This window comes from Leguminivora glycinivorella, chromosome 26 (assembly GCF_023078275.1).
Source record: "Leguminivora glycinivorella isolate SPB_JAAS2020 chromosome 26, LegGlyc_1.1, whole genome shotgun sequence".
Classification (NCBI taxonomy): Eukaryota; Metazoa; Arthropoda; class Insecta; order Lepidoptera; family Tortricidae; genus Leguminivora; species Leguminivora glycinivorella.
Genome location: NC_062996.1, coordinates 6,180,538 through 6,193,970, shown reverse-complemented (window position 1 = coordinate 6,193,970; position 13,433 = coordinate 6,180,538). Strand labels below are relative to the sequence as shown.

At 39.5% G+C, this 13,433-nt stretch overlaps 3 protein-coding genes across 3 annotated transcripts; 1 reads left to right on the top strand and 2 right to left on the bottom strand.

Annotated features, from left to right (window-relative positions):
* Positions 1–3,190: 3,190 nt before the first annotated feature.
* LOC125240125 lies at positions 3,191–3,865 on the bottom strand. Its single transcript, XM_048147971.1, has one exon. The coding sequence runs from the start codon at positions 3,863–3,865 to the stop codon at positions 3,191–3,193; it is 675 nt and encodes a 224-aa protein (XP_048003928.1).
* Positions 3,866–4,028: 163 nt separating this feature from the next.
* On the bottom strand, positions 4,029–4,430 carry LOC125240123. The gene has a single exon (XM_048147970.1). The coding sequence runs from the start codon at positions 4,428–4,430 to the stop codon at positions 4,029–4,031; it is 402 nt and encodes a 133-aa protein (XP_048003927.1).
* A 1,093-nt stretch (positions 4,431–5,523) lies between these two features.
* LOC125239805 (carboxypeptidase B-like) lies at positions 5,524–12,547 on the top strand. The gene is made up of 7 exons (XM_048147500.1): positions 5,524–5,639; positions 6,032–6,080; positions 7,906–8,115; positions 8,999–9,074; positions 9,343–9,493; positions 11,384–11,550; positions 11,945–12,547. The coding sequence occupies exons 1-7, from the start codon at positions 5,612–5,614 to the stop codon at positions 12,515–12,517; spliced, it is 1,254 nt and encodes a 417-aa protein (XP_048003457.1). The 5' UTR covers positions 5,524–5,611; the 3' UTR covers positions 12,518–12,547.
* Positions 12,548–13,433: the final 886 nt, after the last annotated feature.

Below are 13,433 nucleotides of genomic sequence, written 5' to 3'. Positions count from 1 at the left end.
ATAAATTTACCTATATTTTCTAAGCATAGCGTGAGGTCTAGAGCTCACCGAAAAATTAGTTTCAGTTATTTTGAACATACAGACGTATTTGTAAAGTTAAAAAATCACCATTGATATAACTTAATACAATATTTACTTATCCCTTACAGGAAGGAGGCCGCATCACCACATCAGACTTAGCTCAAAACTTCTCAGTCTCCGCTTCGACCATCCGCCGTCGCCTGCACGATCTTGGCGTCCAAAAGACGCCAGTCCGCAAGGTCATCCTGTCTCCCCGACACAAGACACAGCGCCTTAACTTCGCAAAAAAATACTTAAACTATGACTTCTCTAACGCCATCTTCATTGATATAATTACTGTTAATTGTATAGATGGCAAAATTTCTCTAGGTAGGAAAAAGAAGAGTAGACTAACCTTCAAAACTTCTGGTTTCACTATGAGCTTCTGGGGATGGATCTCCGCAGGCGGCACTGGACATATCACTGACGTCAAAGGCAGATTGACAGCCAACGATTATATAAGTATTCTACAAGATGTCATGATACCAACAGCGTCGCCTGTCATACAGAGCCCTCAACTACAGTTTGTACAAGACGGCGGGGCGTCTTACAGATCCAGGTTTGTACGGGAATGGATTAAGAAACAGGAGAATCTCGTCGAAGTACCTTTGCCGCCTAAGTCGCCAGACTTGAACCCGATACATGATATTTGGGATAAGATGGTTAGAGCGTGGAATGGCGAGAAAGTCAAGGATTTTGCGTCGTTGAAACAGCATGTAGGTGAGTTGTGGGAATCGCATAGAGGGACGGAGCTGTGTATGAGTTTAGTGGGGTCTATGAGGCAGCGTTTGCAGAATATTATCGATGCTCAGGGTGATTATAAAGCACAATTTTAGACACATTTTTGACATTGATAGTTATTACAAAGCTTGTCTTAAAGTTTTTGCAATATAAAAGATCCCTGTGGGTGTCTCGTATAAGCTAGATCTTATAGTATGCTGGGCGCCTTCATGAAGGATTGCGTAAAAGGTTCTTCGAAATCGACTAATCTATAGTGCCCATGTATTTAGGTGCGCGTGAAGAGGACTCCAAATACGCCCGACTTACAGATATAATGCGAAAAGGTTTTTCTTCGTGGTTTTACGGAAACGTACGAGCGTGTCTTGTTATTTCAGTCAGTCTCAGTACGAGACGCACTGACACTGTTTGAACCAGCATTACAAATACGAACGTTTTGATAGGCGTGATACGTTTTAAGGCGATAACATATATCGTATGTAGAGTTATACCAAAGTAAATTGGCTGCGATTTTGATTAGCTTTGACATCCTTACCAGTGTCATACTTACTAGCGGTGACATGGTAATTGGTATCAATGGTATTGTACGGAATCCAAAGTCACATCAAAAATGTACGAGAATTGTACTAAATGGTACGCCAATTTAAAAAGATGTACTACCTAAACCTATACGAATTTACAAGAAAACAATGATCAATATGCCTTTGTTTTGTTATAAATACATGTAGTTCATTTTTTTGAATTAGCGTACAATTTAGTACAATTCTCGTATATTTTTTTTATGTGACTTTGAATTCCGTTAGATACCATGTCACCGCTAGAAAGGATAACACCCTTGCCGATGCAAACGATATTTTAAACGTCAAACTTCGAAGAAATTATGACGTTGATTTAATCCCGATAGCGGGGCTAATAAAGTCGTTGCTAGCTTAGCTTGGTCTGATTCTAGGAGCGCGCCGACTGAGCTCTAAATACGCCCAACTTATAGTTTTATCTGTAGGAGCCAATTGAGTTCCGAAACCTATCTTGTATGGTGGGCTGGAGGTTAATAATACATATTAATATTACCTACCATTGAACTATATGTTCAATAAGTATTATATAAATTTATTTACTATAAGTTGTTCAAGTTATTTTTATTTGTTAAACATAAAATTATGGATAGAAGTTACATTTATGTTTTGCCGTCAATGTTTTCTTCCTATAGTTTTTAAGTCAACCTATTGTATAGAATAGAATAGATAAAACTTTATTCAGGACGCTTAAACAATATAAATTACAAACACATGTCAGTAAAACTGAAATTGTAGTCCAACAGTAAAATTGAAATAAAACGTCACTGAATAGAATAGAAAAAACTTTATTCAGGACGCTTAAACAATATAAATTATAAAAACATGTCACAATAATTGAAATAAAACGTCACTGAAAAGGTTTCCACTCAGCTTGGTGTCAAGGTACCTTTTGGATACTTTGACGCTGGTCTTCCGTGGCAACCCTTCCATTACATACAAACGGAACATATAATTTACAAGATATAATAACATAAATAATAACCACAACGACAAGTTAAACTGAACTAAGTAAACTAAACAGTATAGTGAGCCACGACACATAATCAAGAGAAACAGGTTTTTATTTTTACTTATTACTATTATTTTATACTTTGACAAAAAAAAGATGTTATAAAATCGGCACTTAATTAAGATACAATTTTTGGCAATTCAGGATGTGTTTTTTATACTTAATATTTAGTAATTATAACTTTTTATAGTACTTCAGTTGTATTCCACAAATGTGGCTTGTCAACAGAAAAGGGCTCTTACACATAGAGACCCTTTAAGTAGGTATGGAACGCACTAAGTACAGTCAGCAACGAAGCTGTGAATATATGCCAAATACACACCTTAATGTACAAGCAATAAAGTTCTGTATATGTACATATTTTGTAGCACTTTGGCTGTATTCATAGCTTTGTTGCTGACTGTACTTTTTGATTTTCTGAGCTCGAATTTGTCTGAATTTTTTATCTATCCCTCCCATGGATATTTACTTATGTGCATACAGACTATTAATAATAGTTAAACAGAATATAATTTTTTTAAATATCATACATGTGTATGGACACCGTATAATTTAAAGAATAGCATTCATTCCTTTCTGTCGAGGTCATTTCGTTTTGGTTATTTTAGAAACACTAACTAAACAACATAGATCATACACATTTTATTTAGAATCGATGTTATTTTGTTTTGTGTGCGTCCTTCGTATGAAATGAAATGAAATGTAATGAAATATATTTATTAATAACAATTGTTACATGTCGATGGAATGGTGTATAAGTAAAATAAGTTATTATATTATATTATTAATTACAACATTAATTAATAAATTACAATTTGTCAACGATTGGTAGACTAAAAAAATCGTCATACGAGTAGAATGACTCTTGCGTTAGCCACATCTTAAGTCTGACCTTGAAAGCCGCTGTTGAAACTGCATCTCTTACCGAGTTCGGCAGGCGATTGTAAATCGACGGGCCTATAATATAAACTGAACGCTCGGACTTGGCGAGTTTGTGCTGCTCGGCGACCAACCTATTGTGGAGTCTATTGCTGCGCAGGTTATAGTTTGAGTTAATGCCCCTGCGCTTGTACATATCTTGGTGCTCGTGTGTAAAAATGGAGACCTGGTAAATGAACAAACAAGGCAGGGGCAGGATCTTCAACTCCCGGAAAAGGTCACGCGCCGGGGCATCCTCCGCCTTACCCGACATCGCGCGGATGGCGCGCTTTTGCTGAGAGAACACACGCCTCCAGTCAGAGGCGCGGCCCCACAGCTCCACGCCGTAAGTCAGGAGCGAGTGCACTGTCGCGAAATAACACTCGCGCACCGCATTTTTTCCGGCGGTCATTGTCAGTCGCCGTAGCGCGAAGCACGCACTGCCCAGCCTCTTGCACAGTTGGTCGATGTGCGCCTCCCAAGTTAGCGCGCTATCGAGGTGGAAGCCGAGAAGGCGCGCGCCGGTCACGTGCTGTATAGGGGCACCGCCAGCGCACACCTTCATTGTCGGGCTTTTATGGCCATTTAGCTTGAATGCCATGTAACTGGTTTTTTCTTTGTTAAGAGCTAAGCCGTTGTTTTGGAACCATTGGTGTAACTGCTCCATAACACCATTTAGTGCCGCTTCCAATTCCCGTTCAACAGTAGTGCTGACGACTGCCGTGACGTCATCTGCGTACATGAATATAAATATCAGCGCCTTTTATCGCCTTAGGCAAATCGTTCAGCAAAATGCTGAACAGGGTATTGGAGAGGCATGATCCTTGCGGGACACCCATTAAATTTTGTAGCTCTGTGGATACAACTTTCCCCCCGTCACCAACCACCGCCTGCGCTCTGTCAGTCATGAATGAGAGTATTAGGTTGGTGGCTGGGCCCCGGATGCCGTAGTGGTCCAGCTTCTTGGCGACGAGTGCGTGGTCTGCCGTGTCGAACGCGCGGGACAGGTCGCAACAGATAACGGCTACATGGCGTCCCGCCTCGCGCGCGCCCAACACGCAGCGCACCACCTCTCGCACTAGGTCTGTAGTGGACCTGCCATGACGGTAGGCATATTGGCTCTCCGACATTATAATCCTTGGCGCCCAGAAGCTTAGGAGTCTTTTGTTTAGTCCGACCTCGAAACATTTGCTAGGCACTGGGACCAAGGAGATGGGACGGTAAGATTGTATTGCGGACTTTTTGCCTTTCCCCTTGTATAGTGGACTTATTTTTACTTTCTTCAGGCTCTCGGGGTAAACTCCTGATCGCATACAACTATTAAAGAGTTCACACAGAACATAACTGATTGCGGGGCTCGCACGTTTCAGAATGTATGTTTATATAGTTGAATGAGCCAATGGTGACTAGTATGACAGTTCTTCCGATATGCTTTTGACTTATTTAAGTAACGATTGTTAAAAAGACTTACGGTATTTTTATTATTTAATGATTACATTTCTAATTAAATAAAAATCTTTAAAACACCAAAATAGAAAATAAAAATACAGTCCATACTAAAATAATCTGTCAAACGAGTTACCATTGGCCGCGTAAAGTAGGTACTTACAGTTTTTTCTCTGTCATTTTTTTTCTGACTGATTTCGTACCTACTTTAAATTTGGAAAGGGATGAATGCTATAGTTATTGAACGCTACTGTGTAGATGTAAGCCCGTTTCTTTGTTATGATTTAAATAAATATTTAAAGATATGTAACATGATAAATGAAATTAGATAATATACTGATATGCTAAACTACGACTTTTATATTTTAACCTTAGATACACTTTGCTTTTGACCGTCATTGTCCTGTGTACAAGACAACGGTAGAGCGTTATACGGGCGCCGCCGTCTTGTATACAAGACATATAATAACCGTACAAAGAAAAATATCTAAAAACGTCAATGGCATTATTTTATGCGTTTTTTAATGATAAGCTACATGAATCGAATCTAATAGAATAGAATATCTTATGTAACTCCTAAAATTATTTTTATCGAACTTATTATTGCATTATCATTTGCGTTAGGTACTTCATTATCCAATTGTGTATGGAAAATCATACATAATTGACATTTGCGTTGCTATCTTGTCCCCATAGCTAATTACTAATTATTAGCCATATTATTAATTAGGCACAGAGTTCATTTGGTTTCCGTCACTAATAGTGATCACAAGGAGAAGAGAAGACAAAAATAATGTTTCTTGCTTTTTTTACAAACGGAAGAGAATAATTATAATATTGCACTTATGAAATGTGAATACTAGAAATGGCAAAATTGTTACTAATTATATTCAGTAAGTATACAATTATGAATCATCTTTAAGTAATAAAGAATTTGCAATCTTAAAATAAATTCATAAAGAAAAAAGAAGCTTTCAGTTACAGAGAGCTAAGTTATCCATACTAATATTAAAATGGGAAAGTGTGTGTCTGTCCGTCTTTCACGGCAAAACGGAGCGACGAATTGACGTGATTTTTAAGTGGAGATAGTTGAAAGGATAGAGAGTGACATAGGCTACTTTTTGTCTCTTTCTAACACGGGCGAAGCCGCGGGCAAAAACTAGTATTATAATAAATACTATCCACACTCACTATATGTACTTGTGCTGTACGTAATTATAACTTTACATAATTATGTTTTATTGTATATCTGTAGGTGTATTAATCTTTTTGCCAAAATTTGCAGGTATCATCGGTACTTTTTGGCAAACAATTGGGATAAATAAATATAATGAGTGAGTCGCAATCCATACTAATATTATAAATGGGAAAGTGTGTGTGTCTGTTTGTTTGTCCGTCTTTCACGTCAAAACGAAGCGACATATCGACGTGATTTTTTAGGTGGAGATAGTTGAAGGGATGGAGAGTGACATAGGGTACTTTGTTCTCTTTCTAACGCGAGCGAAGCCGAGGGCAAAAGCTAGTTGTGTATAAATTAACGAGTCCATAACCATATTGTAGGAAAGGAAAGGATTTGGTGAAAAACCTGACCAGAAAGAAATATATGTTGCGGGATTTCAAACTATTTTTAACCCCCGACGCAAAAACGACAGGGTGTTATAAGTTTGACGTGTCTGTCTGTGTGTGTGTGTGTGTGTGTCTGTCTGTGGCATCGTAGCTCCCGAACGGATGAACCGATTTAGGTTTAGTTTTCTTTGAAAGCTGAATTAGTCGGGAGTGTTCTTAGCCATGTTTCATAATAATCGGTAAACTATGTCGGGGATTTTTTCAAAATTATTATTTTGTGGTTAGGTTATCTTACTATGCCGAACTGTCTGCCTCCGCATACATCATAATAACAGCGCCCTCTCGCATTTGCGGTGTCTACGTTCCATTCTGCACATAAAATGGCAAGATCACGTCCCCAACACTGAAGTACTTCGTCGTTGCAAGATGCCTGGCATGGAGGCGCTCTTGATGAAGGGTCAGCTTAGGTGGTGTGGGCATGTTTGGCGTATGAGTGATTGCAGACTACCGAAAGCCGTGTTCTACTCCCAGCTATCAGCTGGAAAACGGAAGCAAGGTGGGCAGCACCTGCGTTACAAGGACGTGCTTAAACGCCACCTAACTGCCTGCAGAATACCACCTGAAAAATGGGAGGAGTATGCATCTCAGCGGCCAGAATGGCGCTCTCGTATCAAAAGCAGCGTCAAAGACTTTGAAGACGCCCGTCTCATTGAGCTTGATACGAAGCGTCAGATACGGAAATCTCGGCCGAAACCCTCCTATAATTACACCTACAATGGTTCTGGTCAACTTTACTGCCCCACGTGCGACAGAATTTTCAAGACCAAGTTCGGCTTTGCAAGCCATATCCGAGCACACGCTCGTAACGTAAGTAGCTAGGGTCGCCGTTGCCGATTACGGCATGGATAGCTATATAATAACAGCGCCCTCTCGACAATATGGTCATATGTGAGTGTGCACGGGAAAACGTCCCACATTATCGATTACCATAAAGCCGCTTTGTCAGTTTATTCATATAAAGATACAAGTAAATCTCGCCTTAATGGTAACCGACAAAGTGGACATTTTCTGGTCAGGCTTTAACAAAAAAAATGAAGGCCTAGCACATGATTGCCGCGAGATAGATGACACGTCTTCTTCTAACTGTATTAATGACATAAAGACGGGTATTCTATCTCACGGCGACATACTCTCGCGGCAATCATGTGCTAACCCTGCTGAAACGCCATTACGTCACTGTAAGATTCATAGCTCAGTTTTATCATAGATTAAATATAACAAGATCATACCATCCCATACATTAAAATGCGACCGCCTAAGACCGCGCTTACACTCCACCACACATAGATGGCGCCACAAAAAATGTCTTGTAGCTTTCGATTATACTTGTAGATGGCGTTAAGTGTCACTTTTGAGATAGATTTACGGCTCGGAATTGACACTTAATGCCAATCTACAAATAATCGGTGGCAACAAGGCATTTTTTGTGGCGCCATCTATGTGTGGTGGAGTGTAAGCGCGTTCGTAGGCGGTCGCATTTTAATGTATGGGATGGTATGATCTTGTTATATTTAATTTATGGTTTTATTTTAGTTACACTCTCATACAAATCACTCCATACGACAAAAAGCAACTGAAGACATTGATGATGCTCACCAATTCAGATGACGTGGACATAATGAAGCACAGTCATGGTTTAAACGACACTGCTGATTTATTAGTGTCCCCAAGAGATCGAAGAAATGTGGAAAAGTTTGCAAAGTTGAGGGGAATGGGCGTTAAACGTATAGATCATTATGGCAGGTGAGATTTTATCATTTTGTAAGATCTAATAGGTAAGTACCCATTTTGCAGATAATCGCCAGTATGTGCCTGTTATGGCGGTAGTGGCGAGTATGACGCTATTTTGTCGGTAGTCGCTACGTCGCCATTATGTCTCCACTATGTCGGAAGTCACCACGTCGCCAGTATGTCTCCATTTTGTCGGAATTCGCCAGTAAGTATGTCGCCATTGGTGGTAAAGTAGAAGACATTAAAAGGAAATGAAGAACACAGGTTATTAGGTTACAGTTTAGGTTTCGTCAGACAAAGATGTTATTAAACAATTGTTTGTTTTAGGCACATTTCAAAACACGTGATAGTAACGATCTCTCTCTGTGTGTGTGTAGCAAATAAATATTTTTTTTTTTTAATTTAAAAGTGGAAAATGTCTGCCTTGGGTGAGACTTGAACTCACGACCTCTGGATCGATACTCCAGCGCTCTGCCAACTGAGCCACCAAGACTTCAACCAAGCCAGCGAAATTTTCCACTACTAAGGTCAATGGCTTGCCCAATGGTTCGCTGGCTTGGTTGAAGTCTTGGTGGCTCAGTAGGCAGAGCGCTGGAGTATCGATCCAGAGGCCGTGAGTTCAAGTCTCACCCAAGGCAGACATTTTCCACTTTTAAATTTATTCTAAGCCTAGTGGCATCGATTGCAGACGTTTCTGCTAATCAGAAGTTAAAAATATTTTTTTATTTGTGTTTTCACTATAACAGGTTGTAGAGGGGATGAGGATTTAGTGTTAGTACAGTCAGCTGCAGAGAAAAGTAGACCCCCTTGCATACACATTTGTATGCAGGGGGGTCTACTTTTCTCTGCAGCTGACTGTACTTAAGGTTCTAAGGCTTTGTATTTCATTTTACAGATATTTTGATAAGGAGGTAGCAGTAATAAGAAAACATGACCAATATCTGTCCGCAAAATATAATTCTTATGAAGCTGTAAGTATTCTGTTGAAATCCGTTATAATAATATTGATAAAAAATATGTAAGTACCAGTCACAGTCAGTCCGTTCATGTCCTTACACGTGATGCTAATAATTAGTATGTAATTTATCTGTACCAAGATAGTAATGAAACAAGATATAATGTCATAAAATATTTTTAAAAAGTTTTCTTTTAAAAGTCTTTTTCCCCAGGGCATCAGATATTAGGCTTGTTTGTCATGTCACTTACAATTTAAGTATATCGGTTTAATTTAAATTATAGATATCGAAGCATTTAAAAACTCTATCAAAAGAGAACCGCCGGTATGTGAAACTACAAAATCTTGGCAGGAGCTACGAACGTCGAATGGTGACCTTGGTAAAAATCTCCGCGAATTTTGGGGCTCGGAATCCTATAATATTTCTTGATGCAGGTAAGTAGCAACTTATGTTTTTCCTGTTAGTCTATCGCTTTCATCCAATAGCCCAGTTTATTTTAGATTTCATGATGATGGTGACTATATCCTGTTGTCCCTCATCAGGGGCATATCTTAGGAGAGCATTTCTTTTTTTTTGCCACTTATGAAGTGTGATATTTTTGAAAAAAAAATTGCTATTTCTACTCAGAATTATTAGCTTTTTCAATCCTAGTAGTTAAAAAAATTGTCCCATACGATTTTTTCTTATTTTGTTACCATTTTACGTACATGTTGTATGGGGTAACAAAAGAGGAAAGTAACAAAAATGTATGGAATTCTGGGACACTTTTTGTCTCCCAGTGATATTGAAAGTACTCGTGATTCTGAGTACAATTGACCTAAAATTCCCTTAAACAATCGAACATTTTTTATTGGCAAAAAAAAAGAAATGCTCAGGAACGGTTTCCACTGTTCCCGGTCCGACGCGGCCTCCTCCAGGCGAGCACAGATTCCATACCAACCCTCAAATAGTCCTTACACCCTGGCGACTGCTGTCTCTGCGGGCGTCCCATGACTTGAACTAGGGCAGATTCCCCTCGGTGTAGGTACCCCGTACATTTCATTAAATTATCGGTGACTGTACATTTCCAATCGGACCCTAATTCTCCAGCTTCTTTGTAGGTATGTTTTTTTTCTGCAGCACCGGCCAAACAGAAGGTCGCAACTCGCAGGTTCGAATCCCGCCGGAGCATCGATTTAAAATGTGCCGGATGTGTGAAATTTACCATTTTTCCTTTAGGTATTTCTCTCGGAGACTCATGATAAAAATATTTTATTTCGAAAGTATTGTATGTACACCCTACCACCATAGCTGGGCACCGTTAATCAAATAGTTAACTTCGTTAATCGCTAATCCGTTACTAAAAAAGTTAACTTCGTTAATCGTTAAAGCGATACATTTCGACAATTTTAACGTAAGTTAAAGTTAATCGTTAATCCGTTAACACGTGAAAAAAATTGAACTTTTCTTTAATTATTTAGTTGCATCAGTATCCACTATAACGTATTATATTTCTGTAAAAGGCCGAAGTACAGCTAGCCTATTTGAACTCTAGGCTGCACGTGGAAGGCAGTGATCGCCTGAGCTACTGCCAAGAGCTGTGTCAGGAGAGATGCTGGCGGTGACGGGACTGTTGTGGCACTTTGGGCGGTAGAGGCTAGGGAAGCGAATGTGGTCGTAAATAGGGCTCGAATTTGCTGCCCTATCACTACAACAGTCGCCATGATAAAGCTTAGAATTCACCGAATCAAACTTAGTAAAAGCAAATCCACGTGAAGAATACTTTTTTAGGTAATATTTTGGACTTTTAGCAATCGACATCGGTAAAACCTAGGATTTACCGGCAAATCATAGGATTTGCCGTACTTCGGGCTTTTATAGTAGCGTTCAGAACGTGTTTTTCGCAGCGCAGATGGCGCCAGTGCCCTACTAGATTAACGATTAACGGACTCGGAGAAATTTAACGGAAGTTAACGAGTCCGTTAACATTTTTTCAAGTTAACTTAAAAGTTAATCCGTTAATCGAAATGTTAACTTCGTTAACTAACGATTAACGGATTAACGAGTTAATGCCCAGCTATGCCTACCACAGTATAATAGAGAGTACTATGTACAGTATGGCCACTCCCGTTCCCCGCTGAAAGTGCCGCCCACCCCCTCTCGGTTACCTCACAGTTACCACCTGTCAAAAACGCGAACAGTCGACCTGTCATATTTCACTCATTCAAGCATGGTACGCGTTCACCTACACGAGCTTAGACTGTGTGTTAGGAACGCGCCTCTTTCATATATTTGATCGCCAGTGTCCGAGGTGTGACCCTACATCAAACCATGTACATTTTAAGGTGCGCATGCAAGAGAGTGGGCAAGCCCAGCATTTGCGACGTACGTAATAGACCAGCTAGTGGTGGCGGCAAAGAAACCTAATCAGGAAGAGCTTCACGGCGTGGATTGGTACATACTGCCGGTGGTCAACCCTGATGGCTATGAGTTCACGAGATCGGACCCTGACGTGAGAGTCTAATAATTTATAATTCTATCCCATACAAAGTAAGTAAGTAGAAAAAGTTACTTATTGTTAGCAGTATTTGATCACTTAGTTGCTGACTGAGTTTTTGTTTTGTGTAACATTATCGCAAAGGACTGTCTATGGTCTGTCTATATTTGCATGTCTATCAGATGAGCATGTTTTTGCTTAGTGCCCATTGAGACATTTAAGGACGTTTTGATTATAAGACGGTTTATTGCAATTCATCTAAGCATGCCTCAATGTATCTAAACATATGCCAGTGTCATTGCCCGCAGTCTCTCTTGAAAGCTTGACGCCACGCTACTTCTTTAGTTTTGTCACAGAAGCCGTTCCCTACACTACACTGCAATCTAATCATACTTTACCTGATCCTCAGAATCGTATGTGGAGAAAAACAAGATCGAAAACTTGGAGAAAAGAGTGCCACGGAGTAGACATCAACAGGAACTACGATTTCATGTGGGGCTACCGTGGTGCTTCCTTCGACCCTTGCAACTTCCAAACATATGCCGGCGAAAAGGCCTTCTCTGAACGCGAAACACGTCTAGTTCGCAAAGTAATGGAGGCTAACAAACGAATCAAGCTCTATATATCCATACACTCATACGGGGAGTACTTGATCCATCCTTGGGGCTATACGGGGACCATTCTGCCAGATGAATGGGAGAAGTTGCATCGATTAGCACAAGTATATTCAAAAGCTGTGGTACAAGCAGGAGGGCGGCCGTTTAAGATCATGAGCGCGGGACAGTGGTACCCGGCCGCCGGAGGCAGTGATGACTACGCCTTCGCAATAGTAAAGATTCCATATGCGTACACTTTGGAGATTACTAACGGCTACCAATTTAACTACCCGGAACGGCTTTTGGGCACTGTCCTGCCACAATATTATGAGGGTTTGAAAGCTATGGCAGAAGAAATTAAACGCGAATTTTCGAAAAAAGGCTGAAAGATAATTAATTTTGCATTTTTAATTCTTGGAACTATACGGAATAACACCCATTTAGCAAACATGCGTAGGTTAATATTTTAAATCATCGAAGCACTGCTAAAACATGGACACACACACATCACACGAGTTGTTCGAAAGTCTAGTGACCCGTTTCTTGAAGTTAAAAATTACAAGTAGTGGTAGTCGTTATACTACAGTAGTGGTAAATAATCTAATATGACAAATTGAAAAGATGCTTCCGTTTGTATCCATAATAATTTATCTTGAAAAATAAGAATGAGTTATTCTTCGAATATGCTAAATCAACAGTATATTAAATAAAAGGGTATCTTTGGTATAAGGGTTACGTTAATTGCATTAGGATAGTTACGAGTAATCCATTATTTATCCAATTTCCTGTACACGTCCATAGATAATTGATTAATAATTCGTTAACTCAGAGCCCGATAGCACGTAACATTAAGGGATCATCCATAAATTACGTCACACGTTAAGGGGGAGGGAGGGGGTCGACGAAGTGTGACAATGTGTGACAAGGGGGAGTGAGGGGTCCTAAATTTCGTGACGTCACATTTCAAAATCTATCATAATCTAAGGGTTAAAACACGAACTATAAACTTTCTTTATGAAACCTCATAAACATATATATATATGAATATGACATACAAATACAGAATGTTCGGTAACCGGATGAAAAGCCAAAAGTAGGCGATAGTCTAGGCCATTTAGAACATTCTTATGTCTTGGACAAAATTTGATTCGTCGTTTTTAGGGTTTTTTTTAACTTCTCGGCGAAAACTCCAAAATTTCAGACTAAATCGATAAGCGTACTTTTGTTACTGTAGATAGTTGTTTTGGTTTTATTTCGTATTGTAAAATGTCTATCGTATACCATAAAATAAATTAGACATAT

Excerpts from the sequence above, each read along its gene's own strand:
- LOC125240125 (XM_048147971.1), bottom strand. The coding sequence starts at position 3,865 with ATGAAGGTGTGCGCTGGCGGTGCCCCTATACAGCACGTGACCGGCGCG.
- LOC125240123 (XM_048147970.1), bottom strand. The coding sequence starts at position 4,430 with ATGTCGGAGAGCCAATATGCCTACCGTCATGGCAGGTCCACTACAGAC.
- LOC125239805 (XM_048147500.1), top strand. The coding sequence starts at position 5,612 with ATGGCAAAATTGTTACTAATTATATTCA. Across the intron at positions 5,640-6,031 it reads ATTGTTACTAATTATATTCA|GTATCATCGGTACTTTTTGG; the intron begins GTAAGTATACAA and ends CAAAATTTGCAG. Across the intron at positions 6,081-7,905 it reads GGGATAAATAAATATAATGA|TTACACTCTCATACAAATCA; the intron begins GTGAGTCGCAAT and ends GTTTTATTTTAG.